The 18,261-nt window shown below is 40.4% G+C and overlaps 1 protein-coding gene across 13 annotated transcripts in view; it reads right to left on the bottom strand.

Moving 5' to 3' along the window:
* PCMTD1 (protein-L-isoaspartate (D-aspartate) O-methyltransferase domain containing 1) overlaps positions 1 to 18,261 on the bottom strand; it is a 48,364-nt gene that overhangs the window by 9,759 nt on the left and 20,344 nt on the right. For 11 of the 13 annotated variants that reach the window (XM_018058517.1, XM_018058523.1, XM_018058518.1 and 8 more), the window contains one exon: positions 6,846 to 6,948. In XM_018058517.1, coding sequence (XP_017914006.1) covers positions 6,846 to 6,948 — 103 coding nt within the window. Of the gene's footprint in view, positions 1 to 863; positions 1,054 to 6,845; positions 6,949 to 13,190; positions 13,711 to 18,261 lie in introns of all 13 variants that reach the window. The other 2 variants (XM_013969161.2, XM_018058522.1) reach the window with 2 other exon arrangements.

Raw genomic sequence — 18,261 nt, 5'->3', positions numbered from 1 at the left:
ATGTGAGGCAAGAATGACAGCTACCAGGTGGTCAAAGTAAATTACAATTGCTGTTAGTGTTTCCAGCGTAAAGAGGAAAATAAAAGTTTCCTCCTTTTAGTTTTAACTAGATTCTGAAAGCTGCACCTTCTCTAAGTCTCCACAAACCTCTGTAGGCAAAGGACATATTTTATACCATAAACACAATTCTGTATAATCCAGAAGTCTGCATTAATGAACCAACCAGAGGTTTTTACTGTTTGAGATTTGCACATAAAATCTAGGTTTGAAAACGGTGAAAGAGAAAATCTAAATTCCACTTTTCACATCAACTATGGAACCCAAGAAAGGAAAATAAAACAATAAAAAATTTTTTTAAATGGCAAGAGGCCTATGAAAAGGATATTTTCTATGGTTCTAATTTTAATCCTAAAAGTATCGATCTTGTGTTCTCTCCTAGTTTTCATACTTTATTTAGGGCATCTCATTAAAATTTTTTGTCTGTTAGTAACATGAAAAGTAGCAATCATTTTTATTCTTTGAAGAAATTTTCCAAAACAAAATTTCCCAGGTACAGATGTCTTACACTCCTGAATTCCACCAACTTATACTTCCTAACCATGTAAATTATCTGTATACAAAAAAAAAGAAGTAATTTTGAACTGTAATAACTACAAATTCAATCACTTTAGACTTATAATCATTTATTGATTTAAACCTGAAAACCTAATGGCTTTTTAGACTTACATAGAAAGGGGAGAGTATCTGACATACCCTTACTAAAATAAAACATACAAACAGTATTTGTGGGAAAACCGAGAGCACAGGTATCTTGGTTTACAACATGAGCGCTTGGCCAAAAGGGCACCGACTCCATCACTTACCTCGGCAGGGGTCTCCTTTACAGGTGCACGCTGGGTTATCTTCATCTCCAGATGCACAGACGTTCCATTCACAGCAGGGACCTTGCCAACGTGCCCACATAATTCTCTGATAAGCTGCTAGGAGATCAGGGTGACCTAGCCTTGCCCTGCAGCTTCCCTCTTAGACGGGTATTCTAGGTCTAGGAGCTGACTGAGAGTAGAAAAAACAACATTCCCCTTCAATACACTGTTGAAATCGGGGCTGAAAATTTGCACACCTAGATTATCACGTGCCACAGGATGCTGTCATCAACATTTTAGACTATTGTTCCAGCACAATAAAGGATTTCAGGGACACAGGAAAGACTCCTATAGTGTTCTCATACCTCACCCAAAACAACCTGCCAAATGAATCACAGACACTTCTTTTTCTTAAAGTACTTTGTCAGAATGTGCATTTTGAACTGTGACAGCTATGACAACTTCATTAAAACAAGACAAACTTCACAACCTTCCACTGGGAAGAAAACCCAGGAAAATAATCATCTCTTCTTTTCCAAATACAGTTATACCATTCAAAAACTCTTATAACCAAGAATTAAACTATTGAATTTTACAAAATTTAAAAAACAAAGACTTTACCTGTATAAGAGATTTCCCTTCCAACTGCACCAAACTCACCTCAGAATAATTTAAACATTATTCAAAGTGTTAAGAGTAAATACACAGATTTTTCACTGAACAGAGCTTTAGGAAACGCCATAAGACCAAAAACAATCTCTAAACATTTTATAGGAAGTGTGACCAGTACATGATATGAAAGTGAGCCCTCATATTTCAACAATAATTTCTTATAAAATAACTTGGGCTACAAACTTTTATTTCTGTCAGTGTTTTATTCTTGGAATAGTTTCTTCTTTTCCTGTGTCAGAAGCGAACAAACCTTCCTTCATGCCATTTCTAACCGATGGTAAAATACATAAGTGATAGCTTAGAGGACTATTTTTAAGCATTTCTCTGTCCCACCATCTGAATGTCTTGTCATGTTTAAAAACTGTGTTTAAAACCTATCTCTCTCATAAAACTACCATCTGAACACGACTGATATACCCAAACGTTCAACTATCGTAGAAAGAGTTCAAAATCATGTTGACTGTGTATCTAATAGTAAAATTTCTTCAAGCATGCCACAATTCTCTTCAAGATGGAGTGGGACTGCTCCAGTGAGAAAGGGGCCAGAGCACAGTGTCAGTTCATTTCCTCCAATCCAACATCAATCATGTGGAAAAGGAGCCTATAATCAAGAATAAAATTAGGGTACTACACCCAGCCATGCATCCATTAAGTCTTCTAAAATGTAAGTTACTATACTAACCCTGAATTTAATTTAGAATTTATACCTTGACTACACCCGAAGGAGGCACGGCTTTTCCAGCTCATCTCCGACCCCCAGACATCCACCCTAGAGACAAGTCTCATTAATGAACAGGGCAGGTGGCTCTGTGATAAAAAGGTTATCATGCATTAACCAGGCTAAGAGCACTCCCAAAATTCTTATTAGAAAAAAAAAAAAAAATGATGGAAATAAAGGTGCCGCTTCAACCTCTGTTATCTGCGGCTAAGCTGCTAGACTGTAATTCATTGGCAATCTTACTGCTGGGAAGAACATTAGAATGTATCAGTTTTCACATCATTATAGCTAAATCAGACTAACCAACAAGACAAGCCTGGCTGAAGTCATGGCCTGTCTGATCCTGTCCTCCCATCTAGGAAGCATGGACACCAACACTGCCTCTAGGACTGTGGGTACAGCTCAGAATAGTGCAGACGACACACATTAACTGCTATCATTTTCATCATTTCATTACAGTCTTCAGTACTCACATTGTGACTCATTTATACAACAAACTACAGGAAACAATGGTCCTCCATGCAAACAGAATGAAAATCTTCAATAAAGCAGACAACGCTGCACTCATGTGGCTTCTGTCAGGACAGCATTTCCAAAACAAGGAACAGTGTCCTTGGAGGGGAGAGGAGACAGGACCTACTGTCTCACAGGAAACAGCTCACCCCAAAGCATGCCCTCCAAGGAGTCAGGTCGACTGCATGCACATGTGCACATATCACACAAACACACACATGTAGTTGTGAATAAATGCTATGCCAATTATCAACTCACGAAGCACTTACAGGGTATAATCCAGGCTCCTTTTATCTGACCTCCTCTTCCGAGTAAACACAGCTGGAGAGACTGTTTCGCTTATGGTACATGCACAAAAGTGATTCAGATGATCTGGCCTTCCCCCGTGAAAGCCAGATACCCAAGGGACGTTAAACCTGGGGCTGGAAGACTGGTTTACAACAGAACGGGCTAAAGGAAGGACGTCCTGGAGAACGCGTGTGAAGAGCAGAACAGGTCCGCACACTGCGGCCAACAGGCTGCATGAGGCCTGCACTTGCTCTGGCAATGAAGTGGACAAAACCCCCCGCCCACCCCTGCTCGGGGCGTCTGAGGAAGGCTGTGTCCTGCCACAAAGACCACCTAGCCCAAGAAGCCAGAAATGTTTACTATCTGCTCCTCAAACGCTCGCCAGTGTTTCAGAGAACCTGTGAAATCAAGCATCAGTTCATGAGGGAAGGTCAGTGAGTCTGGCAACACCGGAGGCAGAGCACAGGCAGCAGCCACATGGAGAACCTGCCTCCTCTCTCGCCTTGGAGCACAGTGAGCTCCCAGGAGCCTCACCAAATCTTCAGATTTGCTGATATAGTACTGAGACACAGAAACAAAGTTTACAAGTATTAACACTGTATTAAGGATAATTTTTTCTGAAAGAAGAAATAGCACCTTTAAGACTCAGTAACCAAGGCTCCTTTATAAAGGATACACAAAAACATACACCTGCATTTTTTTTTAAATCTATATCTTACATTAAACATTCTAATGTTGAGCAGTTTATTGACTCTATCCTTGCCTACTACATTTGGGAGTTTATTATGATCTCCAATAGATACACATAAGAAAACTTCAAAGATACAGTTTAAATCATAAGTGATATAATACTTTTGAAAAAGGAACTGGTAAGATCCAAACCAAGAGGATAAATAAGACTGGATAAATATTAGGTTTTAGCTTTCTATTGTCTTCCTGTTACACACAATCAAGGTGGCCTGGTCCTAAGTACTAAGGGATATATAAATAGCAATTTTGTTTCCTGAGTTACTTTATATTTTATTAATTAAAACAAGTATTTTTATGACCTGTAAACAACTAAATATATAGTAAAACTGCTTAGGAATAGAATTTTTAAAGTCACTTTGCATGGCAAGTTTTTTAAATTTAAAAACTGAAAGTAAATAGAAATATTCTCCACAAACACCAAGAAAAATCGCAAAGAAATCATCAAAACATAAAGACAGGAAGAAAATTGCTACATCTTTATCATTTCTATCACCAAAATCAAATGATAAACGACCCCAAAAGGAGTCCATTAAATGACCCATCAGCTTTGACTACTTAACTTCCAACCAAGTCATGACTTTATGCAAAACGAAGCATTTGCCAGTACCTGCTACCTTTGTAAGCAAGATACCTTTATTATCTGAAGTACAAAACTACTATTTCAGAAGCTACCTGAAAACCAAAATAGGTAACATTTCCAGGACTGTTTTTTTAAGAATAGTCTGTTAACAGAAGAATCTGTTTTAAAAGTAAGCTGTAACATTTCAGAAACAACCATACTATAAAGCCTGATTATTTTAACTAAAATAATAAGACCATTAAAAATTATGAAGAAACATTTAGATCAGTCATATCACCGTATTTGAGATGATTCACCATTTTAAGAATAACAAACCTGTATAACACAGTCTAACAACACCACTCAAGAAATACAAGCGAAGGACATTTGGTATCTCACGATTACACGAAAACAATTTTAGAGAATTTTTTTAAACTTGAGACACTTAAATACATATAGCCTTCAAACTTAACTGTGTTCTAGATTATTCAATATTTAAATTACATCGACACAGAAAGCAAGTGCTCTGGGACAACCCAGAGGGATAGGTGGGGAGGAAAGAGAGAGGGGGATTCAGGATTGGGGGGACATATGTATACCTGTGGCCGATTCATGATGATGTATGGCAAAAACCATCAGGATATTATAAAGTAATTACTCTCCAATTGAAATAAACTAATTTAAAACAAAAGACAGACTTTAAAGAATGACATATTTTACTGTTTGCCAGGACCATGCCCTTGTCAGCAAGACTTGTCTCCATAGATACTGTAGAGGTGCTTCCATGATTCAAAGTTCTTCCTTAAGCTTGTTCTGCCTGATTAATGACCCAAAAGGGAATTATCTGTGCCTTTATGTGTTAATACCTGAAATGTATTATTATCTAATATATTAAGATAAACCTTAAACATATGCTTTTACTAATATTCCTTTCATATTTTCTAAGTTTAATTGTATTCAAATGGTCTTCCGTGTATAATTAAGTTTCAACATCAAAACACTTACAATAGAAATTCAATAAATTCCACAAAATTCCACAGTTCTAATAAACAATATAAAAATATCCATGCCCACATTTTAAGCACTTACCATACCACTAATTATAAGATAGACAGAAATGATAAAGACACAAAGGGTACTACAATTGAATCTCAATTTCTTACAAAATAACTTGGACTAAAATCTATTTCTGCCAAACAGTATGTTTTTCTTGGAAATGGAAACAGAATATGAACCAACATGGTAAGCACTTGAAAAATGATTCAAAAATGTAAATTAAAGGTTAACTATTTATTAAGACAGAATAAGATAAAAGGACAGTGTTCAGCAAACTGGTGCAGAAGATTCCAGTGACCTGCTCAATGGACTGATTACGGAACAAACCCAAAGCCCAGCATGTGCAGTCTCCTGGCTCACAGGTCTCAGGTCTGGACACCCCTCCCACACACTCCAGCCTCCGCTCTGTACTGAGCACTGAAGCTGCAGCACAGGCTTCTGTTCCTCAGCCCACCAAGTGCCACTGCCAGGGGGTGGGAGGCAGAGGAGGGAGGCGAATGGGGGAGACATGCCAGGAGATGCCTGAACTCAGAAGACAACCTTCAGCTCAGACCCCTGCCTACTCGTAGATCTCTCACCCCTACGACCACGGCCGTGGCCAGATCAGAGCCAAGTGAGGGAGGCTCACACCCAACAAGCTGGGTTGGAACTCTAGACCGGAACTCTGGACCAAAGCTCTGTCATGTAAAGGGACTAAGTTCTAAGCTCAATTCTCATCCTTTGTTAGCCTTTCTCTCTTTGAAAATATGACTAGCTGAGAGAGAAATGCCATCTAAATTTTTCAGTTTCACAGTACTATCCACATTACTATCACTGCTGGCTGAATAGTTAGGGACATGGCACACCAAACAGACTTCCCTGCAAGGACCAATGCCTGTGCAGTGTTTTCCCCAAGGGAAAGTAGTTCAGAACAATGGTTTCATAAACAGATTTCTCAAAACACAGCTCTCACAGGATATAGTGAAATATTTCTATGATAATTTCAGTTAGCTATATTATTAAGTAACTTTATGTTTTTAAGAAAAAGTCCTCCATATGCTAAGAGGTATCACTCGTATTTAATTACTATCCCCAAAGGTATAAACACAGTTGCCAAAGATTCTATGGCCAGGAACATCTTTACCTTCGATCTTCAGAAAAGGTACCTGTGTGATGTTTAATGAATGGAACAATACCCTACTAATAAAGTGACAATAGCGTATAATTAAAACATAAAAGTTATTTACTTGTAATCTACTATTTGTTTACACAGAGTAAGAATTAGAACATAGTTTTCTAACTTACTTTCCTCTTGCATTTTATAGTGTATTGATTTTTGCTGCACTCAAGCCAGGATCAATAAACTAACAGTAGTGAGGAACACACATGTCACTCGTACCTACGTATCAAGTGCTTTCAAAGCAAAACCATAGATATGAATACTTACTTATCAAAGCTATCACTATTTTTGATGAAGCTCTCCAGTTTTTCCTTGGCATATTCCACCACATCTGAATGAAGTTCAATCCCATGATTTATTCCAAAAGGACCTGCAATTGTAGCAGCAGCATTTATAAACAATATTAAGAATGCCTTTACAGAGCTCTTTTAATTTCTGTTCATTTATCTAGCACAGGAGCATTTAAAGAGAACTCAAAATGTATCTGCTAGCCACAGATTTATAAAGCTATATGGAAATCTATTTACATTGCTTTAAAAAAGTAAGTCATAAAGAGTTCTCTCAGGAGTGTAGTTTATCTGTCAGGACAACACTGCCCAAGAAATAATCACATTTCTGTATGAAGTTTAAGTCATTTGCCATTGTTTTCCATTTTGCCATCAAAATTTACCATTATTTATCACTTGTTAAAAAGCTTTGTTAACTCTGAAATGTCTCAATCCATGGGCTGACACAGGTGTGCACCCCATTGCCCAGTGAGTACTAAATTCTTCCAGGGCTGAGACCACACCCTGTCCCTGGAGCTCCCAGTGTCCAGAGGAGCGTGGTCACTGGGCAAAGCTGATTGACACTCCTGTTCCAATGCACTTCTCACTTCTTACTCGGTATTTCTTCCTGCACACAGCCAAGGATGGGTGACCATCCAGGAATGAGGTGCAGAGGGCAGTCCCAGGATGGCTCCTTCCCCAACCCTGGTCCTGGCGGAGAACATGACCACCTGGATTCGTATTTCCTAAGGCGACTGTGCCTCCTGCCTGCCCTGCGACCCCCTGACAGTGACACTCTATCTCACCTAGTCACCTTGCTCCTCCCAGACTTCTGACACTGAGCCAATCGGGTTTGTCACTCTACATTTTTTTCCCCAAAATTTTAGTTATATTTTTATCTTACTTTGTAACTGGTCTCCCAGAAAAAAGTGTGTGTGTTGTGGGGGAGGTTGGCTCATGGGTGTTATTTTTTGGTTATCTGGTACATATCTTTGGAACTACCTGAATGTGCCCCTACTGAATGCTATTAAAAACATAACATATATGGGAGTGCTATGGACCTCGAAGAACTTTAAAATAACCACGAAATCACATTCATATTCAAATAAACATTTTTGAATGTACAGGAAGGGTATGAAAATACCAGCTTGTAATCTAGGAATTACCTAATGACAAAAATTAAACCAAAATGTTCGGAAACCATCTTCAAGTCGAAAGCAGATAAACCTACTGTATTTCTATTGATTTGTTTTAAAAAAAAAAAACTGATGCTACTTAAAAAATGTATTTAGATGAAAAAAGTAAAAAGGAACTTGATCCATCATACCACATAAGAGCATTAAATTCCTTTGCAATGCTTTTATACTTTTTTAAAGTTATTCTGATCAATGTAATCTTAAATGATTCACTTGTTTTTGTTTCATCAAACCATTAGCCTTTATCTGCAAATTAGAGCATCCATTCAATATTATTTAAGATCTCTTATAATTCCTTATTAACAAAGACAAATAGACAAAAATTAGAATTTTTTTTTAAATAAATGAAAATGGCAAAAAAATTAAACAGAGAAGTACATACAGTGACGTCACTTTTTAATTTAGTATTCAATCTTGAGTAGTGTGAAAACTTGGACTTCATTAAGGCAACAAAAAAGGCTAAGAAACCCTGAACAAAGTTTTGTTTTGTTGTTGTTCGGCCACTCAGTCGTGTCCGACTCTTTGCGACCCATGGACTATAGCAGACTAGGCTTCCGTGTCCTTCACCATCTCCCAGAGTTTGCTCAAATTCATGTCCATTGAGACAATGATGAATAATGATAATGAATAAAGTTTTCCTCATTTAAAAACCTCAAATTACACAATTACTTAATATTATAAACATAGTAAGGAAAATATTGCTCTAGTAAATCTAATTTTTCTTTTACCCTTTTAAAGTAATCCACTGAATGTAAAACATTAAGAGACTTTTATATTTTCATTAACTATTAAGAATCTAGTTGTATGGATGAGAGATCACTAAAAGGTCAATATTTCTCGGGTTGAAGTTTCCAATAAAACTGAATGAATAAGCACTGTAAGAAAGGTGTCAAGTAAAGAATGTAGAAATCTACACTGCTATTCAGTATTTCAAACTGCTTTACTAGCAGAGGGAATCAACCTGAGTGCTCTGGATCAAAAGGGACTACATACGCTGTCACTTAAAACAGCTCTGGTCTCATTTTCCTTTTCTTGTTTTCTGCTCATATAATATCTAAGTGCAAAGTGGCAACTTTTAGAAATAAGGCTTAAAGTCTGCTAAGAAAATTTAAGACTTTTTCACATCACCTTGACACAAAATAAAGACAACTTCATTAACATACAATGGATCTGACAGATAAATGTACATACTATCATTAATTCTGATACAAACACCACTGATGATTTAATGGATGGACTTAATTTTAAAATAACATGGAGGTATATCTTTATTATCACTAATAAATGAAACAGTAATTAATATACTGAAAAGAATGCACTAATAGAAGGCAGAACTTATATGGCAATGTCACCAACATCTCATTTATTTAGAATGTGATATACAAGTAGAACACATCGAGGATATGATAGAAGTGTACGTGAGGCTTTTTATTACAGTTCAATTGACACCTGTATTAAACAGAACAGAAAAACAGAACATAGAAAACGGAAAAATATGCAGCTGCTTCCAAAGAAGGGGACAAAGAGGTCTGGGTGGGAAGAGGCATTTCCACCATTACACCCTGTCGTCTAAAGTGTGTCAACACAGGCATGCACTTTTTCAACCGAAAAGTGATGTGCTGCTCAGAGACTTTTTTTTTTAAGTACACGATTTTCAAAGAAATGGATAAATAATACAAAATAATTCTAACAGAAAGGTATAAGCTGTCACTGGAGAAAATGAAAAAGGCATGCAAAAGCAAAGCCTAAGACTTCCTAACATCATCTAACAGGCACAGCATGCATCTGACTGCACTGAGCAGATTCCAACGTTATTCTGTGTGTGCCAATGGGAAGAGATCTTTTTAGAAATAAGAGAAGTTTAATTTCTGTCATACAATTTTTTTTAACTTTAAAAACCTTGTCATACAATTTAAAAAAAAAAAATCAAAGTACTAACAGTGGACCACTATCTTTAATAGGTAAGTACTGAAAGAGAAACTTATACAGAAGTCAACATTTATTAAGACAAATACAGTTATTAGAAAAACCTAGATACCCTATATTAGAAATTATTTCTAAGGCTGGCAAAAGTTCATTTACTAAGAGCAGTAACAAATACAATAAAATGTCAATATAATAATAAGCTCTAGAGAATGTTTTTCTTTTGTGGTACTTGAATTAGCTTATTTATCACCTTCCAGTTAGTCAATAATCAGAACTTATACATAAAGGTCACCGATTATTATGTCTGGGTATCAGGTGCCTATCAACACCTCCATTTCTCATCTATATATCCCTTACTCCACTCCTCTCTGAAGTACCAGAAAGGTGACAGAGTGTGGCATGCAGGCGGAAGGCTGCCCCTGGCAGGCGTGGGAACCTGAGAGCTGCCTGAGCCGAGGACACCCGTGCCCTCCGTCCTTTGTGGAGAGCTAATCTGTGGAACAGCCTTAGCAAGACCACTTCACAGCACACGGCACGTGACTAGAGGAGCCCTAAAGATGCACTTACTAAGTCACTGGTGGGGGGTGGAGGGGGCTGGGGGGTGCAGGGGGAGACACAGTGGATTCAAGACCGTGCCTCAGTTTCCAACTCTGGCTCCTACAGCTGCAGTCAGACCAGTCACATTCCGCGTGAGGTCCTTCCTACTGTGTGAAATGGGTCTGTGGGAAATCACCTGAATGATGTTAAGAGTCTTTCATACCATAAAATACAAGACAGCTACAAATCACCAGAAATTCAAGCATGCTCTCTCTGCAAATACACAACTGGTTAATCACAGCACCAAAACCGCACCCTGTTTATAAGTGGTTCTCTACCCTGACTGCACGTTAGAATAACCCAGGAATTTTTAAATTAAATGTAAAAATAGATTAAATTTATTCTAATTTAAACTGTGAACAGGGGCAGAGAGTCCCTCAGGGAGAGGCCCAGGTACTGCAGGTGACCCTAATGGGAGGTTTTGCTGATCACACTACCCACATTCTCCCCATTACTGCAGTGCCCAACCTAAATGTGTGTTTAAATCTCTCTGGACTATCAGATCTGTGCTCTCTTGGGTAAAATGACATGAGAGAGATCACCACCACCAAAAAAAAAAAAAAAGAGAGAGAGAGATAACAACCATAAATAAAAGCATCAGGATAAAACTAAGTATTTACCACAAGAGGGAGTAGATGAACCAGTTATCGGTTTCTAGGAAACCAGTGTAAAGTTTCTCAGCAAGAATTAAAACATAGTCATCCTTCAGTATATGGGAGTCGGGGGAGTATGGGGCGGGGCAGACTCTGGGACCAGACCCTGAAAATACCAAAATCTATGGACTGTGGACACACAAGTCCCTTGTATAAATGGGAGTAGTATTTGCATATATGACCTGCACACTGTACATCCTCCCCTAACCGTCTCAACTACTCAATACCCAGTACAATGTAAACGTGAATGCTATGCATACAGTAGTAAATACAATGTAAATGCTATGTATACAGTTGCCAGCATGTGATAAATTCAAGTTTTGCACGGCAGATGAATCCTCAAACCCTGGATACAGAAGGTCAACTATATAGGGGGAAAACACCCTTAAATAAACTGCAATGATACTTCGTTACTAATTCCAGGTATCTTTGGGAAGATTCAGGAGTAATTTATAAGGATTCTGAGACAGTAGTAACAGGTGGAGAGAAGACATGAGCAGGTCTCTTTCTGAGAACAGCCTGCCAATGTAGTGCAAAGAGACAAAGCAGTACAAAGGGGGATAAAGGAATGGGGAGGAAAACGAATCAGCCAAAGATTAAGGAACCAATATACAAATTAAGAGAAACTTACTAAGGTACACCTATTTTCCTATGGTTTCTCCATTTGATTATATGATGCTAAAAAGGCATATTAACAAAAGCACTGTCAAACATTTACTCAATCTTGCCACGTTAAAGCTTCAAATTCTTTGGCTAGCAGGGCACACCTAAGACTAGAAACCTGCTCGCTAGGTTTGGCAAAGGCCTTGTGAGGCAAGTTTTGTAATTAAAGAGGAAGTTCCAGTCCCGTGGGCTTCCCTCAGCTTACGGATAGAAGTGCTAGTTCCCCAGGTAGCTCAGCAGTAAAGAATCCACCTGCCACTGCAGGGTCGGGATCCTGGGTCAATCCCTGGGTCAGGAAGATCCCCTGGAGGAGAAAATAGCAACCCTTTCCAATATTCTTTCCTGGGAAACACCATGGACAGAGGAGCCTGGCGGGCTACAGTCCGTGGGATCACACAAGAGTTGGACACGACTTAGTGACTAAACACTCAAATCTTAGAAATATGTTTAACAAAATCTGAAAAGGTTGGTTTAAGCAATTATGGACCACGGGCTCAAGGCCCAAAGTAAAATGCGTTCCTAAAATGTCAAACTATCAAGAACAGATGTCAGAACCAGCTGTTTTAGATACCTCCATCCAGAGGGCTGATAATACCCAAGTCTAATGTGGCTGAGTAACTTACGACTGGAACTCGCATGTCTACACTGGAACATTCCACCAAAGCAAAGTCAGTAAACTGAGGTGTGCTCAACTATAACATAACAGAACATGGTTTAAAAGGTAATGTAAACAGCGTTCGGTATCAGTCCACTTCCCCTGGAAGCCATTTCATCAACTCTTTCACTGCACTGGGTATTCACCTGCGAAAGATACTCCAGGGCCAATGCGTGTGATCAAGTCACAAGTAACCAAGACACATCGATACTCAACAACTATTTCCTGACCTAAATGAAGAACAGCCAACAAAACTGACCCAATGCTCCTGCTGCTGGTTCAGAAATAACACACACGATATGTGGGATGTCTCCTGCATAGCTGTATGCTCAGCAGCTCACAAAGGCACACATAACAAATACTCTTTGAAGAAAGATAAAAGTGCATAAAGGGAGCTATGGTCCCAAATTTAAAAAGGTTTACAAGTAAGACTGAGGCCAATGATCTATACAAAGCTTAAAAATGTGTATTTTTCATGTCTCTGTAAGTATACTGGCAAAAAGCCAGGTCACATCTATTTCATCACAGAATGAGGCATTGTACAGAAGAAGTAAACCTTACACAGAAAGTATATTCCATTCAAAATAAATTTCTTATTAATTTTAGTGGTTTGCTAGAAATCTTCTAAGATGCAATACATATTTTCCTTCATGTACCTAAGAAAATTCTTCTGATTTCAAGTCAACCATCATCCCCATAAACATTAAATGGAGTCTGTGCAGAAGCAGGTGTTCCCAGGGCTCCATACGCTGTTCTTCAAGTGGAGAGGGCAACCAGACAAAGTGGAGGAGAGGCAGGTAAGGAAAATCTTTAAAAGTATGCCTTTTGATTCTTTTGGATTATTTAACTCTGTGAATGTATTGCCTATTCCACCAAATATAATTAGAGAGAAGAGAGAGTGGTGTTCAGGTTTCTGCCTTGAGTCACCAAAATGGATACACAGGTGGCAGAAGCCAACCTCAACTGCTCTGGTGTTTGGCTAGGGTGAGGAAGGGTCACTCGAGGTGGAGACAGGTTGAACTTTCAGAATCTCGTGCACACTGAAGAAGAGATATGCAGTAAGCACAGCAAAATCAAGTATCCAGTTTGTTGGTCAGCTTGGAAGATGCAGTGTCCAGAGCTCCGCAGACAGACCTGGTGCTGGAAACCTGTGAATCCTCTGCACGTGGAGGTAACCTGAAGACAGAAGAGGAGCCACCCTTCACCACAGGCTGAAGGCAAAGAAGCTTCCACAACAGGCTAAAGTAAATGTCTATAAAGGAAATGCAAAGAGGAGTGAAATCCATCGAAAGAATCTTTGCAGGCAGAAGGCATGGGGCGGTGGCCAGGCTGATGCTGCAGGAGCCGCCCACACAGGGTGTGAAGGCCAGCACAGGCGCAGCCCGGCAACACAGGTAGCCTCTCACACGGGCGCTAGTCCAGCACATCTCAGCCAGGAAAGACTGAGGAGAGCGCCGAGGCCACGGATGCCCGCTCCAGAGTAGTGACTCACTGGAAGCTGGAGATTCACAAATTATTTCACACAGACACACAAACTCAGAAAGGTTTAGTCACTTTCTGAAGCATCCAGTCAGTACTCATTATTTGCGGTAGTTTATGTTCTATTAAGTCCAGAAAAACAATATGCAAATGCTGCACCACCCAATGGCTTCAGGGGAAGAGTGTGCATATACTCCACATATATACCTACCTCAGACAGTCAGCAATGTTCAGTCCTAAGAACTCACCCTAGAAGAGTGTTTTCTCTTATGAAAGAAATGAGCTCCAAACTGGCCCAGCACCACAGTTGTTTGCACCACGCTGTGACTGCATCCTGCGGCCACCGCCCTGAGGCACGAGCAGGACCGCACCCCTGATCTGGCCCAGGGGACCATGTCCACAGGATAACTCACTCTGTCCCCCCTCCCCGAACACATGCACCAATGACGAATACTGATGTGAGGGTTACAGACACATTTCAGCAAGGAAGCAAATTCACAAATACAGCCCAACTGTTCTCAGTTGACAGATAACGCAGACTGGGGAGCTAAGCCTGAAAGTAAAAACTCAAGACGCCTCACGATGCCAAGAGATCCACCTGACACCCTTCACAGCACTGAAGGAACTGCCTTTCAACCTCTAAGGAAATATACTCAAATTACTGTAAAAATCTGCAAAATTTCTAAAACTTGTATTGTACATGTGTATGCATGCTCAGTCATGCCCATCTCTCTGCAATCCCATGGACTATATAGCACACCAGGCTCCTACACCCATGGGATTTCCCACAGGCAGAATACGAGAATGGGTAGCTATTTCCTCCTCCAGGGTATCTTTCCAAACCAGGGATCAAACCTGAGTCTCCAGCAGCTCCTGCACTGGCAGGCGGATTCTTTATCACTGAGCCACCTGGGAAGTCCCTGATACAGGGTCAGTCAAGTCAAAGTCAGTCGAGTTCGACTCTTGCGACCCCATGGACTGTAGCCCCCAAGGTTCCTCTCTCCATCGGATTCTCCAGGCAAGAACATTGGAGTGGGTTGCCACTTCCTTCAGGGTATATGGACAGAAAAAAGATGCACAGAAGCCCAACTAGGACTAAGAAGAAACGGTTTAAATGGTAAGGAGCTTTACTGATTTCAGAAAATCTTAGTAGCCTAAAAGAAAGGGTTCTTTTCAAAACAAATTCACTCACAGCCCAAAATAAAGCACGTACTAAGAATAGTCTTTGTAATTCCTTAAAAAAAAAAAGTAGGGTAAAAAGACAGAGGGAAAACTGAAGTTTGGCTTAATGCAGAGAAGAGAATCTGCCTTAGAGAGAACCATGGAAACGTGCAGAACTGTGTTCTGTCCAGAAAAAAAGGGATAGGGGAAAGGAGGCTCTGGATCTCCCTCTCTCTCAGGGATCAAGGGAGGCATGAGTTTTCTAAAGGGGTGCTTAAAAGGAAATGAAGAGAGATTTGAAAATCATACTTCTGAAAAAGGGCTTGTACTTAAAAGAACACTTACAACTCATTAATAATAAGAATGCCAACAATGTTATCTAAACATGGAGCAAAGAGCTGAATAGACATTTCACCAAAGAAGATAGAGGAATGACCAAAAATCACAGGAACATACGCTCCACATCATTAGTCATCAGGGAGGTACAAATTAAAACCACAAGATACCATGTTATGCCCACTAAGATGTTATTTAAAATAAAACAAACCACCACCAGTGAAGATATGGAGAAACTGGAACTTCATACATTGTTGGTGGGAATAGAAAATGATGCAGCCACTCCAGAAAAGTCTGGCAAGTTCTTAAAAAGTTAAACACAAACTTACCATACAGTCCAGCAATCTCACTCCTAGGAATCCACCTGAGAGAAATGAAAATGGATGTCTCCACCAAGACTATTACACATGAATGTTCACATCAGCATCATTCAAAACAGGCATCAAGTGGTGAAAGAACAAAGGGTGGTCTACCCACACAATGGAATGCCACACAGCCACCAAGAGGAATGGAGCAACAATGCATGCTACAGCAGGCGTGAATCCTGAAAATCTAATGCTCAGGGAAAGCAAGCCTACAGAAAGATCATATGCTACACGATTCCACTGACATGACATGCACAGGAAAGGAAAACCCAGAGACAGAAAAGAGGAACGCGGCTGCCAGGGGCTGGGGGAGGGAATCTTCACAGGCGATGGAAGGGCTCTCAAAATGCATCACCTTCATCAATGAAGGACTAGATTCTCTGTGACAGTTCTTCATAGGAAGACTCTTAGAATATGAATGTATCTTCAACTGGAAACTAAACAAGTTATCTGAAATGAGGTATAATTTAGAACTTGGAATCATCCATCTTCTCTGTATGGGACAAAAATAAATTCCATTTATGAATAACTGCTTCAAGTGTACTTTAATTATGAGAAATCTCCTGAAGTGAGGATAAACCTCCTCTCACCGAACAAGAGCTCTCAAGACTGCAAGGTGGAGATTCCTCAAGAGGCCTCCTCCGCAGACCTCCCCTCTCCCCACCTCAGCCTGGACCCCCAGATTACACCAGCACGTCACTGGATGAGAGCTGCTACTGCCAGGGAGCACCTGTCACCCTCGTCTTGTGACTGAAGGGCAGGGCTGAGTGCCAGGGTGCGAGCAGAACTTAGTAAGAGAAGGTCATGGGAAGCACCAGGACCCAGCCTGAGGCACCACACTCAAATAATTACAGGGAGCACGTAAGCACCCTCCTCTGGAGTGAGTGCTAAGTGATTTCTGCGGATGTGTCCCCTCCTTGATTCAATTAAATGCTCAAGAAACACAAACCAAACAAGGAGAGCAGCAGAAAAATGATTAGCTTCTCAGATGCTGGAGAGATCCAAGATTTATTAACTGTAATCACAGTTTTACAGGCTCGGTTCTTTCCTTTTTAAAAGTTTTTATCTTTCTCATCAAATACCTTCCCCATCAAAAGGAGAGAAATTATACCTTGATCTTGACTGCATGCACACACAGACGAATCCCCAAACAATATCCAGTAAGGGTAGTCATGCCTGTGACTCAACACTTGTGACTCCGTGGAGCCTGGGAGCAGGAGATGTCCTCCCTGTGAACTGCCACACAAGGGTCTGTGTTTCCACACTGCCTTCAGGCTGGAGGAAGAAACACTCCAGACACAATAAATTAATGCATATACATGGAATCTAGAAAAACAGTACTGATGAACCTATTTGCAGGACAGGAATGGAGGTGCAAACAAAGAGAATGGACTTGTGGACACAGCAGGGAAAGGAGAGGGTGGGACAAACTAAGAAAAGTGGCGCTGACATATACACACCACCATGTGTAAAACAGACAGCTAGTGGGAAGCTGCTGAGTAACACAGTGAGCCCAGCCTGGCGCTCTGTGAGGACCTAGAGAGGTGGGATGAGGTGTGGAAAGCTCAAGAGGGAGGGGATATATGTACAATTATGGCTGATTCATGCTGTTGTACTGCAAAAACCAAAAGAATGTTGTAAAGCAATTTCCCTCCAATTAAAAAAAGTCAATAAAATTGGCGGCTGCCCCACAAAGGCAGCTAGCCCCAGGAAGCCCATTTCTTAGGGACCAGGACTAGGGAATGGACTGAGTGAGCAAGGCTGCTAACTGTGATTCCTTTTCTCCCCCCTCAGGCCTTTGGCTAAAACTCCCGCCTGCAGCAGGAGCCAGCTAACCATCTGGAGGAGCAGAGCACTTATCTGAGGCTGGACTCGAGCACTAGTGGCCAGAGCTGGTAAAGCAGCACACTGGCTCAAGGACAGCAAGCCCACTTTGGGAAGAAGCTCTCTCTACCACTCCACTCTGCTCCTTGGATTTGGAGATCTCTCAAACCCCACATCCCTTTTCTAGAGGCTCTCATGATACAAGAGTTGGATTTCTGGGATTCCCAACCTGATGAAAATGCTATCTCAGAATCACAGAGATCACCAAACGTAAATACAAACTGCTTAAATTCTCTCTGGGCAAAAACAAATAATGTCACCTTTCTGACCAGTTACTACGTATTAGGAACTGACTCCGTAGTGGGATCAACAGGCTTCTTTTTAAGTGAAACAACTGTAGGCTCCATGACTGGGAGAGAAGTATAGAGACAGCCAGCACAGAGCAATGGGATTTCAGGCTTGAAAACGCCTGAAGCCATACGATGTGAGCACATAATTTACTGTCCAAACTGGGACACTTTAGCAACCAAAAGGACGTTACTAATACTGACGCTAGGATAAT

This window comes from Capra hircus, chromosome 14 (assembly GCF_001704415.2).
Source record: "Capra hircus breed San Clemente chromosome 14, ASM170441v1, whole genome shotgun sequence".
NCBI classification, from domain to species: domain Eukaryota; kingdom Metazoa; phylum Chordata; class Mammalia; order Artiodactyla; family Bovidae; genus Capra; species Capra hircus.
This window is presented reverse-complemented; position numbering and strand designations above follow the sequence as displayed.